At 55.5% G+C, this 22,001-nt stretch overlaps 4 protein-coding genes across 7 annotated transcripts; 2 read left to right on the top strand and 2 right to left on the bottom strand.

Annotated features, from left to right (window-relative positions):
- Positions 1–144: 144 nt before the first annotated feature.
- On the top strand, positions 145–5,035 carry RNF167 (ring finger protein 167). Of its 3 annotated transcripts, none has more exons than XM_082861269.1 (10): positions 145–263; positions 402–904; positions 989–1,069; positions 2,291–2,416; positions 2,522–2,609; positions 2,799–2,889; positions 3,119–3,224; positions 3,368–3,461; positions 4,102–4,182; positions 4,262–5,035. In XM_082861269.1, the coding sequence occupies exons 2-10, from the start codon at positions 821–823 to the stop codon at positions 4,558–4,560; spliced, it is 1,050 nt and encodes a 349-aa protein (XP_082717395.1). In that variant the 5' UTR covers positions 145–263; positions 402–820; the 3' UTR covers positions 4,561–5,035. The 3 variants fall into 3 exon arrangements, with proteins under 3 accessions (XP_082717395.1, XP_082717397.1, XP_082717396.1); XM_082861270.1 differs by having other exon boundaries at positions 220–233; XM_082861271.1 differs by lacking the exon at positions 2,291–2,416.
- A 405-nt stretch (positions 5,036–5,440) lies between these two features.
- PFN1 (profilin 1) lies at positions 5,441–8,366 on the bottom strand. The gene is made up of 3 exons (XM_082860061.1): positions 8,066–8,366; positions 6,414–6,606; positions 5,441–5,772 (listed from the first exon to the last, which is right to left on the bottom strand). Exons 1-3 carry the CDS (start codon positions 8,195–8,197, stop codon positions 5,675–5,677), a joined length of 423 nt encoding a protein of 140 aa, XP_082716187.1. The 5' UTR covers positions 8,198–8,366; the 3' UTR covers positions 5,441–5,674.
- A 557-nt stretch (positions 8,367–8,923) lies between these two features.
- Positions 8,924–15,940, top strand: ENO3 (enolase 3). 2 transcript variants are annotated; one of them, XM_082860852.1, is made up of 12 exons: positions 8,924–9,433; positions 11,742–11,828; positions 12,074–12,169; positions 12,320–12,378; positions 12,550–12,619; positions 13,017–13,150; positions 14,047–14,269; positions 14,361–14,558; positions 14,760–14,961; positions 15,388–15,496; positions 15,656–15,714; positions 15,801–15,940. In XM_082860852.1, the coding sequence occupies exons 2-12, from the start codon at positions 11,744–11,746 to the stop codon at positions 15,868–15,870; spliced, it is 1,305 nt and encodes a 434-aa protein (XP_082716978.1). In that variant the 5' UTR covers positions 8,924–9,433; positions 11,742–11,743; the 3' UTR covers positions 15,871–15,940. The 2 variants fall into 2 exon arrangements, with proteins under 2 accessions (XP_082716978.1, XP_082716979.1); XM_082860853.1 differs by lacking the exon at positions 8,924–9,433 and adding an exon at positions 9,806–9,894.
- An 824-nt stretch (positions 15,941–16,764) lies between these two features.
- Positions 16,765–21,693, bottom strand: SPAG7 (sperm associated antigen 7). Its single transcript, XM_082861360.1, has 7 exons — positions 21,076–21,693; positions 18,433–18,500; positions 18,108–18,196; positions 17,882–17,966; positions 17,542–17,631; positions 17,286–17,442; positions 16,765–17,171 (listed from the first exon to the last, which is right to left on the bottom strand). Exons 1-7 carry the CDS (start codon positions 21,158–21,160, stop codon positions 17,062–17,064), a joined length of 684 nt encoding a protein of 227 aa, XP_082717486.1. The 5' UTR covers positions 21,161–21,693; the 3' UTR covers positions 16,765–17,061.
- Positions 21,694–22,001: the final 308 nt, after the last annotated feature.

The following is a 22,001-nucleotide window of genomic DNA, read 5'->3' as shown; positions in this document are numbered from 1 at the left end:
AGGAGGAGCTTCAAGAATGGGTGAGGGGACGGGGTGCAGCTATTTAGGCAGCAAGAGCATAGGTGCAATTTTTATCGAATTGGAGTCGCGGGAAAATCGAGAGGAGGGTATTTGAAGATCTCGCGAGATCGAGTGAGTTAGACTAGCCAGAGTTAGGCGGTTTCTCGCGATAGATACAGGAAGCTGTCAGCAGGTGGGAGGGAGTGTGGTGAGGACTCTCGCGAGACTTGAAGGTGCGGCGGCGGCCAGAGAGAAGAAGAGAGGTTTGTAAACCGGACAGCTGAGGGATCCCGGGCACTAGCGCGGAGAAGCGACTAAGTCGTCTTCTGGTGCCTCGGTGCTCCTTTCATCTCCACGGGCACTCTCTCCACCTCTAACCTTTCTTTTAATCGGCCTTTTAGGACCGGAAGTCCTTCGTCTTGAGTGTCCATTGCTGGAAGCGGCCTGACTGTCTTTGCCGGAAATCCTCTTCCAGGGGATGGAAAGACGGCCCACCTGGCCGGAAGTCCCACCTCCTTGAGCTCCCCCACCCTTCCAGAAGTTTTTCTGTCACCTGTGCTTGCCTCCGTTCCCTTTCCCCGTGTTATTCCTGTACCAGAAAGGGGTATTTTTGGTGTCTCTCTCCCAGCTCCATTAAACGGGTTGGCTGTCTCAATCCCCGAGTCGGGGGTCCTTCCCCGCGCCCCCATGTAGCTGGGAAGTGGGACCTGGGGGTGGTTGGACCCCTGGGATCCTGAAGGAGGGCAAGAGAGGGCGCAGAACTCCGTTTCTGCTCCTGTTATCGGGACGCGGCCTCCTCCGCCTCTCCACTCCCGCTGCCATGCACCCTGCGGCCTTCCCGCTTCCTGTGGTTGTGGCCACTGTGCTGTGGGGAGCGGCCCCCACCCGGGGGCTCATTCGAGCGGTGAGTCTGAGGGGACGTTAGGGGAAGGGCGCTGAAGGGAGAGGTTGCAGGCTGAAGGACAAACATGGACTCTTTTGTCCGCAGATCTCGGACCACAATGCCAGCATGGACTTTGCAGACCTCCCAGCTCTCTTTGGGGCTGCCTTGAGCCAGGAGGGACTTCAGGTGATTTTCTTCCCTCTTTCCTGTTTCCCTGAATTCTCCCTGCTGGGTAGGGGTTGAGGAGCCTTTCTTGGGGGAAGCTGGAGGTAGGAAGAGAGTCAAGTTAGGAACTAAGTGCAAGAACACATCTAGTGTGGTGGAATCCAGAATCTGAAGGGAGAATACAAAGTCTACTTCTAGAACTCTGAGCCTTAGAAGGGAGACTGAAAGTGGACTCAGATAAAAGGCAGGACGAGTGGTGCCTATCAGTAGGGTCTCTAGAGCCAGTTACTGGTTTTATGACCTTGGGCAAATTACCTGAGCCTTTGTTTGTTTTACTGTAAAATGGGATAATAATAGAAGTTATCAGATGTATTATTGTGAGAATTAGATAAGCAGTTTTGTAGTAGTTTTTCACAAAGACTGCCACATAGCAAGAACTCAGTTGGGCCATAGATATCAGTATAGTTGTTTGTGAGATGAGTAATTGGAAAATTAAAGGAGGTGTTAAAAAAAATTCAACTGAGTAAATTTCAAAGCTCTTACTGGCTTTTATTTAATGACCCATGAATCAGGCAGCATTCCACCTAGCAGATAGAAAGGATCTCTGAAAACTATACAAAATGAAAGACTTATAGCCAGAAGGGGGTTGTCTTTGCTAGTAGCAAAGATCTCCTTTCTTTAGGGGACTGCAGGGGTCTACCAGGCAGATTACCTCACTAGTGCTGACCAAGTAATTCCAGATACAGTGGTTTAAGATTCCATTCCTGGGGGAGGCTAAAATTATAATTAAGTATTGAGTTTGGTGACATGGGAGTCAGCACAAGTAACTCCATTTGTGTTTGGTCTTGTGTTTTTTTTAAACAGGGGAATATGTTCCCTAAGAGTATGTATTAGAGCAGGGAATGTGAAACAACTTGAGAAAGTGACGTGGATGAATGGAGAATTGAATTACAATCAGTGGGAAACTGGAAGGCAAAACAATTAGCTAGGAATGTGGAGTATATATTAGCTCATCTGGGAAAGGGAGAGGGATGATGGAGGGTGTGGGAAAGGGATGTTGTTTGATGTGATTGCATCTTCAGGAGGCTAAGAGAAGAGGTAGATGTCCGACTTTGGTGGGATGCTCAGACCCCAGTGGGCTCAGACCCCACTGACCTGTGGGGGCCATTGTGCTTGGTGGGACCTGTGGGGAGCAGCACCTAGGGAGATGAAATCCGGCTGTTGTTTGCTTCTCTTCTCCAGGGCTTCCTTGTGGAGGCTCACCCAGACAATGCCTGCAGTCCCATTGCCCCACCACCCCCAGCCCCGGTCAACGGGTCAGTCTTTATTGCACTGCTTCGAAGATTCGACTGCAACTTTGACCTCAAGGTTGCTGAATGTGGAGTGGGAGCTGGGAGGCTGAGGGTAAAAAAGGCACCAGGAATGAAAGGTGGCAAGGCCCATGATGGCTCCTTATCTGCCTTGTCTCCCTAGGTCCTAAATGCTCAGAAGGCTGGGTATGGTGCAGCTGTGGTACACAATGTGAATTCCAATGAACTTCTGAATATGGTGTGGAATAGTGGTAAGGTTGGAGGATCTGGACAGCTGGGTTTTCAGTAGAGCTTAGACTGAGAGATGGCGGGAGGGCTGAAGCCTTAGGGAAAAGAAATCAGTCCTTTAGGTGGAATGGGGCAAGAGAGTCAAATGCCAGAGTTACCAAAGGATTCATGTGGAAGGTTGGGTCCCCAGTGTAATGCCCTAATCCCTGCAGAGGAAATCCAGCAGCAGATCTGGATCCCGTCTGTGTTTATTGGGGAGAGAAGCTCCGAGTACCTGCGTGCCCTCTTTGTCTACGAGAAGGGGTAGGACGTGTCCCTCCTTCCCACTCTTCCTTCAGCACTTCCATGCCAACCTGGAGTCCAAGCCCATGTCCCAACCATCCAGCCTCAGGCCCATCATGCTCTGCCTCTTGGTACTTTCTTCCCATCCCCTTCCCCCTCCGTGGGCCCTGTCCAGAGCCAGTTACTTTGTCCCTCTTCCTTTGTCCCTTTGCCTTTCCTGCCCCTCTGATATTCGTCTTCCTTTTCCCAGGGCTCGGGTGCTTCTGGTCCCAGACAATAGCTTCCCCTTGGGCTATTACCTCATCCCTTTCACAGGGATCGTGGGACTGCTGGTTTTGGCCATGGGAGCAGTGATGGTGAGTAGTTCAGGGACCAAGACGGGAAGAGCTGAGGCCTTTAAAGCCAGACTGGCTCTGGGGTTGCAAGATAGGGCTGGTTTGTATGGGATTGTCCAGATTTGTTCTCTAAGACTGATCCATCCACCCCCCCCTTTCACCAGATAGTTCGTTGTATCCAGCACAGGAAACGGCTCCAGAGGAATCGACTGACCAAAGAGCAACTGAAACAGATTCCTACACATGACTATCAGAAGGGTGAGGAGGGTGGAGGAGAGCAGGCCTTTCCCACTATTTCCCTGGTTCTGAAGGAGTTGGAGCCCAGGAGAAAAGAAGCAGAGATGGCAGGGAGGTGTCAGCTTGAGATACCACCTTTGCTCCTCTTTTTACGCACACGTAAAATGAGGACAGGACAGGATTAGAGCAGGAAATGGAAAGCAAAAATGATTAAATGTAATAGTTGGGGTTGGAGGGGGGTGGAGGACCTTGCTCATAAGAGAGAAGGTGGAGAAAGCAGAAAAATGGAAGGAGTGGGGAAGATTCCGCCAGAGAAGGCAGACACAGGTAAGGAGGGGCTGGGTCTTAGGCACTGGAGCCTCCAGTGCCCATATAAGGCTATGGCAGAAGCGCTGCCCCATTTCTGCTCCTCCCACCCCCTCTCTCTCCAGCCTCACACCTCCCCCAAAAAAACCACTTCCCTTCTTACCTCTGTTTCTTTTTCCTTGCTCTAACCCCGGATTCCTCTCGCTCTACCCTGCTCGTCTCAGCTCTTCCACTGGCTCTGTAGAGCCAGAGAAAATAACTTGCAGGGTTTAGCTCCACCACAGGCCTTTCACAGTGAGTTCTTGTGGGCCCTGGTCCAGGATGGCTCAGTAAAAGAACTCCTTTCTTCCACCAGGAGACCAGTATGATGTGTGTGCCATCTGCCTGGATGAATATGAGGATGGGGACAAGCTGAGGGTGCTCCCCTGTGCTCACGGTGAGGCCCTCACTTCCTGTGCCCCCCCACCCCCCACCACCAGCAGGCACCACGCGCTTCACCTCATTCCTCTTGGCAGCTTATCACATCCGCTGTGTGGACCCCTGGCTCACTCAGACCCGGAAGACCTGCCCCATCTGCAAGCAGCCTGTCCATCGGGGTCCTGGGGATGAGGAGCAGGAGGAAGAAACCCAGGGGCAAGAGGGTGACGAGGAAGGGGAGCCAAGGGACCACCCTGCTTCCGAACGGACCCCACTTCTGGGCTGCACCCCCACCCCTCCCACCTCCTTTGGTTCTCTCGCCCCAGCTCCCCTAGTCCTTCCTGGGTCTTCCACAGATCCCTCACCCTCTACCTCTGCAGCTGCCATCCTGGTCTAGTAGTCCCCTTTCCCCTCCATCTCTGATGACCTATTTGCACAGCTCCTCTTCCTCTCTACTGTCTTCTACGCTGACGGATAGGAGACGAGAGATAGGAGTCGTTTCCACCCCAGGTTTCTCCCTTACCCAACTCTATCCTCTTGAAGAGGTTGGGGGTACAAAGGGATGGGGTTTTCATTTATTGGGTTAATAAAATTGTTTTTGTGGACTAAGGGTGAGATCATTCTCACACAGGTAAACTTCTTATCCTTTTGGGGCATTGCCCCTTTCTGCCATACATGGGCAAGGGAGTGCTGGGAGGCTAACCTGTAGTTTTTTGTTTTTTCTTTTTTTGCCGTATGCCAGCCTCTCTGGCTGTTGTGGCCTCTCCCGTTGCGGAGCGCAGGCTCAGTGACCATGGCTCATGGGCCCAGCCGCTCTGTGGCATGTGGGACCCTCCCGGACCGGGGCACGAACCCATGTCCCCTGCATCGGCAGGCGGACTCCCAACCACTGCACCACCAGGGAAGCCCTAACCTGTAGTCTTAAGGGCAGCCCCAATAGGCATCTGTTGTGACTCTGAGAAGGGGAGCCCCACCCACGTGTGAGGATGACTCACTGGCCTCTGCCTTGCCCGCAGGCCTGGACCCATTCTCTTGGTCTGGATGGCTCTATTCCATTATCCACCAATTCAGTTAGCACACTGAGGACCTAGGTAGGGCTGGCCCACCTGGCCAGGTAGGCCTGAAGCAGGTTTTAATCCTGGACATGAAAGCAAGCTCAAAACCCTAGACTTTGTAGTGCCTCAACCCTTCTGCTGCTTCTGACCCCAAGCCAGGATGGAAGCAGATCACAGTGGCTGTCCTCCATCCTGACACCCAGGCTAAAACCACACAGCACCTTTTCAGTATAATCTTTTTTATTCAGGAAAAAAAACCAAAAAAAAAAGTTTTCCAACCACACACAGGAGGGGTATGGGTTGGGGGAAGGGTGTCTGTCCATCCAGCCCAGGCCCCCAGCCCATGTGGTTTTGGCAGCAATAAGGGGTGTGGGGTAATGGCCCAAAAAATAAAAATGGTGTATGTGTGTGTGGGAAGGAGAGGGGTGCAAAAGCAGTGGGGAGTGACAGACGAGGTCAGTACTGGGAACGCCGCAGGTGGGAGGCCATTTCATGACATTTCTTGTTGATCGTACCACCGTGGATACCTTCTTTGCCCATCAGCAGGACTAGCGCTGGAGGAAAGAGAAAGGAGGCTAGGACCCAGGTGTCACAATCCCACCCCGGTGTCACAATCCCACCCCCGGCCAGCTGTTCAGCAGCTGTCCAGCCCTGGGGGCTGTAACCCAACCTCATCTCTCCCAACCCCCCCACACACAGGCAGGCTGTCAGTCACCCTGAAACAATAGGGCTTTTCAAAAGAGGAAAATCAAGCTTAAAGGCTGGAAAGGAACACAGTAAAATTTAGGGGTCAAAGGCTTGTGGACAATGTGTTGACTCCTGTGTTCAGGCTAGAAACGGCTGTGGATGAGCCTGCCACCTCCAAGTTTTAAGAAAAGAGCTCAAAACACAAGAGCTAAGTGCTGGCTTATGACTAACAGCCTACCTCCTCCAAGAAAATAAGAAGTTTCTCATGTGAAAAGGCTCAAGGCAAGAAGGAACTTAAGAGGTAATACAGTTCAACTTCTTTACATTGTAAGATGAGGAACTGACAACTGAAGGGACAATCCAATGTCCCAGCATCCAGCAGGCTGGGAGTAGAAACCTGGTCTGGTCCCTTCATACTGGGTGATCCACACAGAAGAACCCAAAAAATTAATAGATGGAAGTATATTAGAGATTTTGGAGCTAGAGAAAGGGTAAGACTCAAACTCACTCTTGGTAGTCAGGGTGACAGTGATATTGAAGGTGGGGGCTCCGGAGGTGCTCTTGGTACGAAGATCCATGGTAAATTCCCCTTCCTGCATCAGTGAGTCCCGGATCACAGAACATTTCTGGCCCCCAAGCGTTAGCCCATTCACGAAAAAACTTGACCGGTCTTTGCCAACCAGGGTACCAACCTCAGCTGGCTGGAAGGGGAATCAAGCACCCATCAAGTTAGTCAGTACACCAAGGTTCCCACCTTCTTCTCCAAGGACCCACCTGCCTTCCATTTCTCCAGGAAGCTAAACCCCCTTGGGGGGAGAGGTGTATGTTATGTGCTTTGTACACATCCGTGAAATTTGAGAGACTCAGGACTGTTGGAAGTTAGTACACAAAAATATCATGATCTTCAAACCTAGAGAACGGTAATAAGAAGGGACAACATATTCCTCTGAAGGCTTAGATGTTGTTTAATAAGGAAAGCAAACCCGGGAAATAAAGAGGGCCAAAAAGCAGTTAAGAGAATGAAGTGGGGAGCCTTTGGATGCTCAGAACTCCTTCAGGAAAAGCAGAAGCGAAGAGGGAAAGGGAGGGGGCGGGCAAAGCAGGCGAAGCAACTTTGCCCTTATTTGGTCAAAGGTTCTGCAGGAGTTGTTAGGGGCCCGGACGCCTGGGTCTCCAAGTAACCTAGAGTTTAGATCCAGGTATTTATGCTCTAAGATGAGGAAGCAGATGCCTGGGGGCTTTCCGGGAAAGTTGAAAAACTTTTGGAGGGGCCCTGGGACTAGACCCGGCAAGCCAGCCCTCGGGTCTAGATACCCCAGGGAACGTATCTCCCCCTCCCCCTTAACACCCCAAATCCCCACATCCGGTCCCCTCCCGCCCGGAAATCCCCTTCCCCCCCATTTCGAACTTCCGCTCCCCCTCCCCACTTCCGGGCAGTGTGGACAGAGGAGGTGGTGATGGGGACAGCAGTAGTCGTCCCTTATTGCTTCACTTATATACTGTCCTAGAACTTCTCACAAAGTTCCCCTGCTCCAGGCCCCGCCGGATGGCGGGAAAGGAGGGCGAGGGGACTTCCGGGGCTGGCCTCACAGGCATGTTGAGTCCAACGTGCCGACTTGGGGTGGGGGGAGGTCGTGTGGCGGCCTAGCCCTCTCTTACGGAGTTGGGAGGGGCAGGGAGCTCACGGAGGACGGGCATGGGACCCAGGCCATGCGACTGGGGCTCCCTCCCCCAGAAGGAGGAACAATGGTGGAGGGGGCGCGAGCTGGCGGCCGGAAGTAGAGCTAGGGGGTCCAGGGGTCCCCAAGTCCCTTCTCAATCACAGTCCCGAGCGGAAATTGCGGTGCGTGCCCGACCCACCCTGGAGGAGGCGGAAGTGGGCCGCCGCACCGGGCGGTGCGCCCCTCCCCGCCCTGTGTCCCGGATGTAACGCCCCGTCGCGGAAAGCGGAGCGGCGGGCTGGCTGGGCGCCGCCGCCCGGGGCGTAGGACTCAGGAGGCCACGGAGGGACCCGCTCACGTGCAGCCGCCATTCGCGCCACCTCCAGGGCAAGGACTGGGTCACGGCCTTTCGCTGCCCTCCCCAGACCGCGCCCGCCACTACCCAAGTCCCTCCCTCAGGGTGCAAGCCCGGCCAGTCTCCGCGCAGGCCTCGCAGTACCGTGATGTTGACGAAGGTCTTCCCGGGGACGGCGGCCCAGACGGAGGGCGAGTCCTTATAGCCCACGATGGCCGCGTCCTGACACACCCCGTCCGCCATGAGGTTTTCGATGTAGGCGTTCCAGCCGGCCATGGCGCTGCTACTGGGGTGCTCTCGGGGCTGCTGCTGGGGCCACGGGCTGGGCTCGGGCTGCCTCGGGCTGGCGGGCGGGGGAAGGCGGAGAGCTTGGGGCACGCGCTGCTGTCCGGACCGCGGCTCTGCTAGCAGTGCATCAGCCCTCGCACCGCCACTTCCTGCTCCTCCCCACCCCCCTAGATTTTTATTTGCAAAGGGCGGTGGGGGCGGGGCCTGCTCCCCATTCCCTCCCTCCCTCTCCTCGCCTGCCCAGATAGCGAACTTTGCAAGTGCAATTTTAAAAATCCCTCCCCCTACTGCAAAATTTGCAGAGTTCGATGGAAAGCGACGCAAAAAGGATGGGGGGACGGGGGTGGGTTAGGGTTAGGGCTCCCTCCACTTCGCATAGAATATCAGTCAGACTTCGGTGTACGGAAAGGGAGTGAGCCAGAGGGAGGAAGGAAAGTGAAAAGAGAAAGCATTAGCAAACTGAAAATTTAGCAAATTAAAGAGGGTTCGGGTAACTCAGGGTTAAACGGATTGACTCCCCCTTCCCCCACCTCTGCCGGGGGGGGGGGTGTTGGGGGAAAGGAACGGCGGGCGGCGGCGGCGGCGGCGCCTGCGCCCGCGCCTGCGCCCGGGCCGGGAGGGAAAGCGCGTGGCGCGGTTAGGGTTGGCGGCTGGCTTCGCGGGCGCACACCCGGGCGCACCGGGCGGGACGGATTTGGACCCCCTGCGAAGGAAGGCCGGCCGGGGACGTGTCTCCCGCCGGGCGGAAGGGGCGGGGGCGAGGCGTGCGCATTACCGCTTCTGCCCCCCCCCTTGATTTTATTTATTCAAGAAATAAGGGAGTAAAGGGAAATTTGGCAAAATACCCCGGCCGTTTTCAGAGTTGAAGGCATCCACCAGGGACACTTCTGTCCCCAGCATCTACCCGGTCGGCACAAGTGGCACTGGCTGGAGCCCACCTCGACTCCAGGGGATTATCCCTCGCGCTGGATCAACTCCAGCCTCAGGCCTCACCCCCACGTCACAGCTCCGCCCGTCCCCCGGTCAGCAGTTTGGGTCACCGGCCGTGCCCCTTGGCCCGTCTCTGCAGAGGTCACGGAGCGACCGTGGGGCGAGACGGGCGGGCTTATTTTTCAAGGCGGAAGAATACTAAGCGGTTTCAAGATTGCAACTTTTTCAACAAGGGGAAAGTCCCTTCTACGTTGGCCCGTTAAGTTTTTTTCTCCTTTTTCAGTAAAACTTATGGTAAGAACTTCTGTGCGATTAGTTCACTCACCGCCCACCGGGAAGAGGGTGGGGCAGGACCCGGCGGCCTGCTTAGGTGAACTAGCCCTTGCTGGCCGCCCGGGCAGCTGAGGGGCTTGGCCACTTCCGGTCCCTCGGGGGAGGGGCGCCTCCCGGGCGGGAAGGGGCTCTGCTCCTCTCGGGTCCTCGCCAGCGGACGTGGTGCCCTCACGGCCACTCCGAACCCCAGGGGCATCCACGCTCCCCGAACCCGTGTTCCTCGACAGCCGCGGTGGCTGAGTCACTGGGCGGCTCGGGCGGGGCCTCATGCGGGCACGTGGCGGCGCTCCCCCCCGTCCCCGCCGTCTCCTGACCCTTGGCCTGCCGCACCCCCTTCCCCAGGGTGGAAATCTCCGGAGAGGGAGCGGCCAGAGATAAGGGGGGGGAGGGCGAGACGGAAGACCGGGGGTAGGGATCCTGAGGTGGGGGCTGGGAGACACACCGTGGGGCAGGCAGGGCGGGGAGGGGAGCTCGGGAGAGAGCCCGGGGCTGAGTCACTGGGCGCCGGGGCGGCGCCGGCGGGAAGGTCTTCCGAGTCGGGGGCGACGAGCAGGGAAGCCGATGACCGTCGTTCGCCGGCCGGCCGGCCGGAGCCCGGGCGTACCCTCAGCTCCCGGCAAGGGCTGCAGCCAAAGTCGGGGCAGACCTCACTCCCGCCAGGCCCGCCGAGGCGGAGAGAGTCACCGAGTGCAGAGACCCATTTCCCTTCAATGCTGCTAGCCGACCACCTGACTTGCCCCCGGCGGTCAGACGCTCGGAAAGGGCCACCCCCTCCTCTCGTCCATTCATTTTTTTCACTTTTGATTCAGCATCGTTCACTGATGGGCTGGGATCACGACCTGAAGCGCCCGCGGTCGGTGGGGAAAGGGCTCCTGACTCTCCACGCAGGGCGATAAGTGCTGTCCTAGCGCTATCAGTAGGGCGCCGCGCCAACTCTGAGGACCTGTCTAAATTCGTCAGCCTGTCCCTTCCCCCACTGCCCTTGCTGGCCGAGAGAGGGTAGGGTGGGGTGGAGCCGAGGGATGCCGCAATGGGGACCCTGAGAGGTGAGACACTCTCACCTTTTGAGTGGGGAGTTCAATTTTAGAGCTCAGAGCTTGCCCAGAACCCCCTGCCCCTGCCCCCATTGAGGACAGAGGCAGCCCCCCCGCCCTCCAAGTGAGCTGTGCACGTGTGGATGTCGCTCCTGCAGCCCCTCTTCCAGGCCCCCTCCCCAGTCCTGCAGGGCTCAGGTTACCCCTGGCCTTTCCTAAAGGGCACTAGTTCCTCTTTAACCTTTGCAAAAGAGGAATATAATCCTGGGGAGAGGAGAACCCCCCCCCACTCTGAAGCCCCTCCCCTGTTTCTACCCAGGAGTGGAATTAAAAATAAGGACTTTTATTGGGGAACAGAAAGGAGGGGGTAGTCATTGATCTTTTGGGAAGGGGGCAGGTGTCTAGGGCCAAAGGCTTCTGTTTTAGGCTATAGTGGGCACTTGGCTGCCAGCTGGGCTGGAGGGGGAAGATGGAGAGGGTGAGAGGCGGGGCTGGCTGGGGTACAGGGTGGCTGGAGGATAAATGCCCAGCCTGAGAGGGGGTGAGCTGACACTGTCCCAGCTGCCACCTAGACTCAGGAGCCCAGCGAAGAAATCCCAGGTCTGGTGAATCTTTCAGTCCCGGGGGATAGGGGTGGTAAAAGGTGAGGGTGCTGCCGCTTGGAGAAGGGGGGGAAATGTCAGCATTCTTTTCCTTCTGGGACTGGGGGTGCTTGAGAAGCCTGGAGGGGTTGGAGCAAGCAGGATGGGGGTGCCCAAGGACAGGGAAACAAACGAGACTGTGAAGAGAGGCAGGCAGAGACGATGGAGAAGCGTGGTTACAGTTGGAGCCAGGTGGGGGAATCTGGGGCCCCTGAGGATTTGGAGAAGGCTGAGGAGCAGGAAAATGAGGTAGACTAACAGGAGAGCATCCGAGGGCTAGGAATCCGTGGAGAACAGAGTACTTGGCCAGAGGGTGGAGGGAGAAGGCAGAAGTGCAGCTTTGCAGGAGGTGGGGTTGAGCAAGTAGTGGAGTTTTAAGAGAGGCCTCCAGATTCTTAAGACGGGAGAGTGGAATGGGAACTGTTCTGAGTGGGGGAGGGGCTGCGCCTGCCACTTTGGTCTGTGACCTTTTTGTGGGATATTTTTAGCTCCAGCACCTGCCTTCTTGGGGCGGGAAGACTCTTAAAGGGCAAGGGATTTCGGGTTTCTTAAGGGGTCAACGGTCCGCACTCACTCACACCTCTCGCCCTGCAGCCATGGCCATGCAGAAAATCTTTGCCCGAGAAATCCTGGACTCCAGGGGCAACCCCACAGTGGAGGTGGACCTGCACACGGCCAAGGGTAACACAGGCCCATTGAATGGGTTTACCTGGGAAGACCCCAACTCCATCTGCCTTTGCCCCCCAACTCTATGCCACATCCACTCCTGTCTCTGGGATCCCCTCTCCCAGCCCGCTCCCCAGGAGGGAGCAGCACGAGTCCCTCTACACTGCCTCCTGCCCCTGGGCTCAGAGAGGAGACAATCTGTCCTTTGGGGGGGTGAATGGGACTGACTCTCTGTGATCTTCCAATTCCTCCCACCTCAGGCCGATTCCGAGCAGCTGTGCCCAGTGGAGCTTCCACAGGTATCTATGAAGCTCTGGAACTAAGAGATGGAGACAAATCTCGCTACCTGGGGAAAGGTGAGGAAAGACCAAGGGGGTGGTTTCAGGACGTGGTATGCGATGTCTGCACAGGGTAGAGGACGGGAACCCAAAGCTCTTGAGGAGCTGGGGGCCACGGGAAGAGACCTAATTGAATAGAAGATCTGAACCCCCTGCTTCCGCGTCTAGGGGTCCTGAAGGCCGTGGAACACATCAATAAGACTCTAGGCCCCGCACTGCTGGAAAAGGCAAGTGGAGGACCCTCTCTCCCCCTCACCTGCTACCTGGTCCCAAGCAGCTCAGGCTTGGCCAACCATCCCATCTGCCCCAAATACCTGCACTTCTCTTTCCTCCAGCACATGCCCTGACTCCTGAGAAATCTAACCTCTGTTCTCCCCTCCTCAAACCTGCCCTTCCAGAAACTAAGCGTGGTGGATCAAGAAAAAGTTGACAAATTTATGATTGAGCTGGATGGGACAGAGAATAAGTGTGAGTGAAGGGTTAGGGACAGGGGACGGGATGGGCTGTGGGAGGGGCGGGGGAGAGACCTCGGACTGAGGTCTGGTTAGGATTATTTCTGTGTCTCGCATTTTGGGGCACACCGTAACTGGCTGGATTTGTATTCATCGCACAGGCATTTCCTGATGCCTGCCCTGTGCGAGGCTTGGGCCAGGCTGTGGACACAGCCGTGAAGCCGACACATTCCCCTGGGCTGGGTGTTCCCAGAGCACCTCAGGCTGTTGGGGAGAGATCTGTTAACAAACTCAGTGCCCAGTGGTTTGGAGTTCTGGATTCTTTCTCGGGTGACCAGAAGGGATGTTCTAGGAGCTGACCCTAAACCCTGTGTGAGGCGCTCTCACACTTTCTTTGTACTTGCTTCCTCCAGCCAAGTTTGGGGCCAATGCCATCCTGGGTGTGTCCCTGGCCGTGTGCAAGGCCGGAGCAGCTGAGAAGGGGGTCCCACTCTACCGACACATTGCAGATCTCGCCGGGAACCCAGACCTGATCCTCCCGGTCCCTGTGAGTGCAGCTGCCCCGCCGCATCCCACGGTGACCCCACCCAGCAGGGAGGGCATAAGCAGCCCCTGGAAAGTCCACCTTTCAGACCCAGCTCCAAAGAAATGGTTTTCTGAAATGGAACCTCTCCTGCTGCGGTCCAGCCCTCCCCCTTTCCCACAGTCCAAACCTTCCCTTTAACCTCTCTCTGCCTCTTTCCCTTGATGTAACCGGGTTCCTTCACATTCCAATCCCAGGCTCAGTAACTCCAATTTCTCATTCTGCCCTGTGCCCCAACCCCAAATCAGATCGAGAGCTTCTTCATGGCAAAGATCTTGGCATTTTATTTTTGTATCTTCTTTAATACTTATCAAACCAAATTTGCTGTTTATGGAAGTCCTTTGAATTTCATTGCAATAATAATGTTACCATTTATTGTTACTTACTGGCTAGATTGTATAAGAGCCTGAGCTCTGGAGACAAGCTGCTGGGTTCGAATGCTGGTTTTGTCCCTTTACTAGTTGTGTGATTTTAGGCAAGTTTATTTAATCTCTCTGTGCCTCAGTTTCCTTAGCTGTAAAGTGAGGGATAATAAATTGTACCTAGTTACAGGGTAGTTTTGAGAATGAAATGAGCCAATAAAATATACGTAAAGCACTTAGAGCAGTGCCTGGCCTGTAATAAGTGCCATATGCCATATCAGTGTTAGCTGCCACACCAGGCACAGGCGAAGAACTTTACATCCAGTTGCTCTAATTTAACACATAAGATCCTGCAGGTAAGCAGGTGGTGTCCCCATGTTATGGAAATGAGGAAGGAGTCTCTGAGGAGTAAAATTATTCATCCTAGACCATTCAGTAAGTAGGGGATCCAGGATTCCACATCGATGCCCAGGTCTAAGCACCCTCTCCCCATCTCAGGCCTTCAATGTGATCAACGGGGGCTCCCATGCTGGAAACAAGCTGGCCATGCAGGAGTTCATGATCCTGCCCGTGGGAGCCAGATCCTTCAGGGAAGCCATGCGCATCGGTGCCGAGGTCTACCACCACCTCAAGGGGGTCATCAAGGCCAAGTATGGGAAGGACGCCACCAATGTGGGTGATGAGGGCGGCTTTGCACCCAACATCCTGGAGAACAATGAAGGTCAGTGTGAGCACTCGGAGGGGCAGAACCCCTGGGTTCCCATGGAGACGGGGTGCACCGAAGCCTCAGGTCCTCTCTTTCCCTCCCCCAGCCCTGGAGCTGCTGAAGACCGCCATCCAGGCGGCTGGTTACCCCGACAAGGTGGTGATTGGCATGGATGTGGCGGCGTCTGAGTTCTATCGCCACGGAAAGTATGATCTTGACTTCAAGTCACCTGATGACCCCGCACGGCACATCACTGGGGAGAAGCTGGGGGAGCTGTATAAGAGCTTCATCAAGAACTATCCTGGTGAGACCCTGGGTGTTCCATCGCTCCTGCTTGAGTCTCCAGCAGCTGCCCTACACACTGGCTTCGGCATCTCCACTGCCACCAACTCAGTCTTGCCGATCCTTAGCGCCATTGCAATCTCCACCCAAACTCTTCTGACCTGTCACTCCCCTGTGAGGCCCTTCTGACCTTTAACCTGAATCTGCTCCCCTTTCCCACCAGTGGTCTCCATCGAGGACCCTTTTGACCAGGATGACTGGGCTACCTGGACCTCATTCCTCTCGGGGGTCAACATCCAGATCGTGGGGGATGACCTCACAGTCACCAACCCCAAGAGGATTAGCCAGGCCATTGAGAAGAAGGCCTGCAACTGCCTGCTGCTGAAGGTCAACCAGATCGGCTCAGTGACCGAATCCATCCAGGCGTGAGTGCCTCTGGCCCTGGGGCGTCATGGCCTCCCTCCACCCATACCCAGTCCAGCTACAGTATTGCCCACTAACTCCAAGTCTGACTTCCCCTTGGCTCCTGACCCACCCCACGCTTTCGACCTCAAGGCTTTAACTCTTGACCTCACCCCAAGAGCTTTGCCATTGTTGCCTTGCCATGCCTCATCCCCACCCCGACCCTATGCCATCCCTGTCTCCCAGATTCTGCTTCTTCCCACCAGCATTCAGGAGCCCAAATTCAAGATCAAGAATCTCCCCTTCTCTCCTGCTTCCCAAAGAACTTAGTCATCACCCTCCCCTCAAATCTCCCACTCCCCAAAACAGAAGGGAAAAGCCCCACCTAGCGCCTGGCTTTCCCACTGAGGAGGTCCCACCGGACCTTATTGAGTGTCCTCTCCACCTAGCTGCAAACTGGCTCAGTCTAACGGCTGGGGGGTGATGGTGAGCCACCGCTCCGGGGAAACCGAGGACACGTTCATCGCTGACCTCGTGGTTGGGCTCTGCACAGGACAGGTACTCATGGCCCCCCCTCTGCCGACTGACTGAGTTTTCTTGGGATCCCTGGCCTCCTGCCCTGGAGTTGCATGCCACCACAGGCTGCTCCCTCAGGGCCAGGCCCAATCCCTCGTCCCTGGTCTCACGCAACTCCTGGAATTCCTCTTCCCTCTTCAGATCAAGACTGGTGCCCCCTGCCGCTCAGAGCGTCTGGCCAAATACAATCAGCTCATGAGGTACAGTGGGTGCAGTAGGCCTGGGTGTAAGGAGCTGAGGGCTCTTGGGTTGGAATATCACAGCCCTGACTTTGTCTGCCTTCCAGGATTGAGGAGGCTCTCGGGGACAAGGCTGTTTTTGCTGGACACAAGTTCCGTAACCCAAAGGCCAAGTGAGAAGCTGGAGGCCCCAGGATTCCACGGGACAGATCTAGGCCTTCAAGCCCTTCCTCCTGAAATAAACACTGGTGCCAACCAAGGCAGTGGCCTGCTCGTTTGTGGGAGGGAGGGAGGAGACGCTGGTCTCTGGGCTGGATGAGACAGGAGGTGAAGAAGTAGGGGCAGGAAGGGAAAACGGACATGGAACCTGCTGGGACAAGGAGGAAGTGAGGGACTGGCCAGAGAGAAAGTTGGGCTGGATCTAGAACCACAAAGCTCACAATATGGAAGGAGGCTGGGGGAAGCAGGTGTATTATGTGAAATGCAGCTGAAGAGGAACTGACAGAACACTGAACCAGCTCCAGAGAAGGGGAGCAGGGTGGGGGGCCAAGGCCTGACATCACCATGAGGGGGAAGCTGGATCAGACCTGCCCATAAGTTGAAGTCTGCAGAGGGCACTGCAGTGTTAAGTCTGAGTGCTCATCCTTATGAAATCGAAGAGCTTGGTGAGGATGAGAGTGTAACCAGAGCAGCTACCATTTCCATGGAGCTTGGAGGATGTAAAACTATTCTAAATATTTGACATACACCGGCCTATGTAATCTTTGAAACAGTCCTATCAGATAATTACCATTATTATCCCCATTTTACTGGTGAGGAAACTGAGGCACGAAAAGGTAAAATACTTTAACCAAGGTAACAGTAAGTGGCAGAGCCAGGATCCAAACCTAGGCCATTTGGCTGTAGTGACTGTGCTCTTAAAATACTATCTCATAAATTTCTACAAAAGTGCCAATATTTCGCCATCTTTGGCCCACAAAAACAATCTTATACTGTTCAATCTATAATTGTTTCTCTTCCTCTCTAGAACCCACCTTTCTCTGTTCAAACAAACCAAGACATTGGGTCAAATAGTGTTTACTGAATGTAAAGTAACCCCAGCCCCATGGGGAAGAAAATTCCAGGGAGAACAGAGAATAATACAGATTAAATACCCACCTGTACATTCACACACACACACACACACACACACACACACACACACACACACACATCCAAGCTCCAACAGTGACAAATCAAACACCTGCTTCCCCCAGCCTGAGTGACAGCTGTTAGGAGGTGCTTCAGAGGTGGGGCTCCAGGATGGGTTCTAATAGCAGCAGCCTCGTCCCTCCCTGCCCTCTGCCCTGCCCCAGGGAGCTGGGGTGTCTAGGAGGTAGGTGGCAACTCTTCCCCGCTCTGCCGCAGACGCTTCTTGGCCCGGATCTCATTCATGGCCTCTTCAATGGAGCGTGTGTCCCTCTTGTTGGCCACAGGCACTGGGGGCAGAGGGGAGGGTGGGAGGGCCTAGGAGCCCTGTGCCTCAGCCTCCCTCCCCTCCCCCCATCCAGTGCTCCTCTGCCCTGCCCTCCCAGCCCCCACTGCGGCCTCACCACAGCCGTAGGTCTTGTTGGCCTGCAGCATGTGGGCCGCATCCTTGGCTGCCCCTTTCCCAATGAGGTGGCTGTACTTGTCCTTGTAGTCGCTGGCAGGGCTCACCACCACAGGTCCCTGCCGGGCTGCCTCCTCCTCCTGCCGCTGGGCCAGCTCCTAGGGGTGCCAAGGTGGGGCACCAGAGCTCAGGGCCTGACCCCAACCCCTCCCAGCTGGGGGGCTGCAGGGCCCCAGGGACTGCCAGCCGTAACTCACCTTCAGCCTCCGTTTCTCCTCAGCCTTCTGGGGGTCCCACTCCTCGCCACGACGGTAGGAGTCCAGCTCTTCATCGGAGGGTGCAAACTCCTGGGAAAGAAGGAGATGATGGGGTCAAGGTTCCACATACATGTTTTATCTCATTCCTCTCCCCCAGCGTGGGGCACAGGCTGAAAAGGAGAGAGGAGACAGCGGGGAACTCAGGCCTTTTACCTTTTTTGGGGGGCAGTGCGGCGCGGCATGAAGGATCTTAGTTCCCCAACCAGGGTCGAACCCGTGCCCCCTGCAGTGGAAGCTCAGAGTCTTAACCACTGGATCACCAGGGAGGTCCCCCTTTTACCTTTTTGAAGATCATGACATAGCGACATTCGTCATCTTCCCCAAAGGAGAAGGATGTCAGGCCAGCCACTTCAACCACATCGTGTCTGGGAAGGGGGGAGCGAAGGGGAAAGACTATGTAGAGCCACGAGGGGGCCCAGCGTCCTCCTCTGGAGGGTTCTCCTGTCTGGCCCTTTCATGCCTCCTTGGTCACCCATTTCTTGCCTCCCCAGCCCAGAGACACTCACAGTATGCTCCTCTCTATCTTGTTCATCGGCTGAAACTTTTTCTTGATCTGCCCACTGTCTTGGATGAAATCTGACACCTCTTTCTCCATCTTGGTAAAGGGAAAAGTGAAGAAGGTATGAGATGATGGCCCCACCCAAATATCCCTCTCCCCCGCCGGGCCAACAGGCCTTGGCCTCCCACGCCTTTCCCAGCCACTGTGCCACTGGCTTCTGGGTTTCACCTCTCTCAAGACAGTTTCCAAACACACTGACTCTTCAACCTTCCAATTCTAACTTATTGGAAGTCCTTTCTGAGGCTGCCTTTGATCTCTCCAGTTGTTCTCACCCTTTTACGAAACTCCACTTTCTGCTGTTTCTCTTGCTCCTGTAGTTTCTTCAGGCGGGCTGCCTGCTCTGGGGGTGAGAAATGGCAGCATGAGGCCAGGGGTGGAAGCATGGGTGGGGAGAGTTTGTAAGGCTTCAAAAGGGATCTCATGTCCACTGGGAGGGTGTCAGGCTGGGAAGGTAGGATTACTGTTTATTTGCCAAGCATTTATTGATAGTTCCTCTATACCTGGCACTGTGCTAGGACCTGGAGTACAAAGAGGATTAAGACATAGCTTTGCCCTTTAGGAGCTCACAGTTTAGTGGGAGTAACAAAGATTAGAATCATGCTCAACCCCATTTCCCAACCCACTGGGGAAACCAACTAACAAACATTTATTTAATGCCTGCGACACACCAAGAACTATAAAGCACTTGGGGTGGTAACGAGAACAAACTGAGCCCTGGCCTCAAGGAGCTTATCATATCATTGTCTGCATAGGGAAGGGGAAATTATTTAACTTCCTATATTGTGTAACACCCCCACTTTTTTTTTTTTCTTTGCGGTACGCGGGCCTCTCACTGTTGTGGCCTCTCCCGCTGCGGAGCACAGGTTCCGGATGCGCAGGCCCAGCGGCCATGGCTCACGTACCCCCACTTTTTACTTCTACAGCCAAGATGAAGCTGAAATGGCCAGTCTGACACTCTTCTCCTTTGTGAGTGTGTCTGAGGTGAGCTGTAAAGGGAACTCCCTACCCTTGGGTCTCACTGTCCCCTCTTCTCTCTTCCGCCATTTCAAATTCTTTATATCCTTAAGGCCCACTTCTTCCACAGGATTGAAATTCCTTCAGCTGCACTGAACCTCTTCCCATTTTCTTAATTACTTCATGTCTTTGCACATGTTGTTCCTACTGCTTGAAATGCTCTTCCTCCTCTTGCAAACTTTGAGATCCACCATGAGTCAGTTACTCACTTCCTCCTCTGGGGCCCAAGCACATTCGGTTCTGACACCCACTACAGCATGTGCTGAGAGCTAACAGAGTGTAACTTTTGTCCTCCCTACCCCACTATGAGCTCCCAGAAACTACAGACCCTGTTCATCTCCTTCCAGTTACTCTCTGTGGCCCCAGGGCCCCGACAGCTCAGGAGCTCCCCTCTCTCCCACCTCAAGGACTCTGACCACCAGCACACCCTATATTGGTCACTGACTGTTCTCGAACTGGCTTATGAGTCATCTCTCTGCATCTGAGGAGGTGGCGTAAGACTATGGTTAAGAACATAGACTTAAAAGTCACACACGGGTTTGAAACCCCACCACTTAGTAACAGTGTAACGGCAGGCAACTGACTAAACTCTGAACTTCAGCTTCCTAGTCTGTCAACGGCCGCTGCTGAACCCACCTAGTCAGTCATGGTGTTAAATAATTCCAGTTCCCAGGTCCCATTATGCTCCCTCCTTCCTCAGAGCTTTCAAATCTCTGCCTGGAGCACTGTGCTCCCCTCTCACTTACTGACTTACCTATTCTTCACATCTCAGCTCACTGCAGACTAGGTTAGGACCCCTAGGTAGCCCCTCTCATAACAGTTATTTTTCTTTCAGAGCACTTATAAAGTTGGTTATTAAACTCCTGTGTGATCGTTTCATCAATGCGCATTTCATCGATACTCCAGACTGTGGGCTCCTTGAGGGTACCCTGGCCCCTAGCAACCATTCAGTAAATATGGATGTTAGTTCGATATTAAGCAGCACTTGAGCCCTCTGAAGGCACCCAGGCTGCCCTGGCCTCCCTCGGACGGGTGGGGAGCCGGTGTCCTCCCCAAGGTAGTCAGTCATTCTGTCAGACTCATTCACACTCCGCAAAGCGAGCAAGAGAGGCCTATACCGCCCGGCGGGCCGCGCCCTAAGCTTGCAGCCCAACTTGAGCCTCCTGCTGGGAAGTTACTCGGAGAACACAGGCGGGGAAACCACGGCCAATCGGACCGGGTAGGGGCATTCTCATCCCTCCAATCAACATTCACGACCCGCCCGGGGAGCTCGGGAATTTAAGGGTACAGATGAGAGAAAGGTTGGAGGGCGGCCCCAAGTAGGCGGGGCATAAGAGCGCCGAAAGCACCCAGCAGCCAGTTAGAGGTGCTGAGGGTAGGGTGGGCTAAGAGGAAGGTCGAACAAAACTTAATAGGTAGACCTTTAAGTTGAGGTGGCCAATAGGGGAGAAAGGACTGCGGATGGGCGTGTCCTGAATCCCATCGGAAGGGGACGAGGCTCAGGGACTCGAGTGCCGGGAGGTGGGCGGGGCCGAGCGGTCGAACTCGCCCCCCCATCCGAAGGCGGGCCGAGGAAAACCAAGGGGTTGGGTGGGGTTGAACGCAGCCTACCAATCAGAGCACGCCACCGGCGGACAGGCGGGCCCATCGGCGAATTGAAAACAAGGACTGCGGAAGGCCAAGGTAGAAAGAGCCAGGGGCCTGGCGCTGGGCTTCAGGTAGCCAATCATCGTCCGCTAAGAACAGCGGGCGGGATGGCACCCCTTTTATGGACTCGGGGGGTCTCTGAAGGAGCCCGTGAGGGGTCTTTCAAGGTTGAGAAGGCGGGGTCGTCCAAAAGGGTAGGAGTGCGGTCCTGAGAACCGGGCGAAGAAAGCCGGTTGTGAATTTGGGATCCTCACCTCGGGCCTTGCGCCGAGTCTCCTGGTCACCGAGGCTGGGTGGCTTCTCCATGGAGCTCAGGATGGAGCCCAGTAGGTCCGCCATCTTGGGAGTGACTGAGAGGGGGGCGGCGCGTCTTAAAGGGAAGGGCAAAATGCCTTTAAGGCCGGAAACACGTCGGAGGCGGTAAACCACGCACCCGCCCCGGCGCGGCTTAGATCCCTGCCCAGCGCGCCCGCAGCCTCCCGCCGGCCGAGGCCCCGCCCCCCGCAGACAGAGGCCGGAGGCTGGCTGGTGCAGCGATGTTTAATGGCAATTCGTAGAAACCAAGCCCATGCACAAGTAGAAAGTGCTTGTGGAGCCGGCAGGAGGCCCCCGCCGCGCCTGGAGCCACAAGCCCGGCCGTGCAGGCCTCCCTGCGGCGCCTTAAATAGATTCTTCACTATACTCTGTATGTTACATTATGTACAAGCCCCCTCCCCTCGGGGACGGGGCGGGACTCCGCAACGCGTTCCTATATACACCCCCCTTTGGCCCGGAGGTTGGTGGCCAGAGTCGGTCGGGGTGACTGGGGAAGACGGGGCCAGAAAGGGAGGAAACAGACGCAGACATGCGGAGTCGGGGTGGGGGCACGGTCAGCCCTGAAACACGAGGGGCGTGCGCGTAGCGAAGGCAGAGGTGGGACCGAGGCGGATACATTCAGAGACGCATCGAACAAATAAATAAGGCAAGTCAGGAAGGGGCCGAGGTGGGTACAGGCAGGGAGGGAGCTGTGGAGAAGGGGCAGGCAGGGCTCCGGAGGTCACAGCTGAAGATGCAGGTATGTGGGGCGTGGGTCTTCTGGAGCCAGGGACTAAAAGAGGAGGGGCACGACCCGGAGGGAAGAGGAGAAGGAGCCGGGGGTGGGAAAGGGAGTTCAGCACTTCGGAGGGGGAGGGGGTGGAGA

The sequence above is a fragment of the Leucopleurus acutus genome (genome assembly GCF_964270905.1).
Source record: "Leucopleurus acutus genome assembly, chromosome: 19".
NCBI lineage: Eukaryota > Metazoa > Chordata > Mammalia > Artiodactyla > Delphinidae > Leucopleurus > Leucopleurus acutus.
The sequence above is the reverse complement of the archived record's forward strand: the minus strand, read 5'-3'. Positions and strand labels throughout refer to the sequence as shown.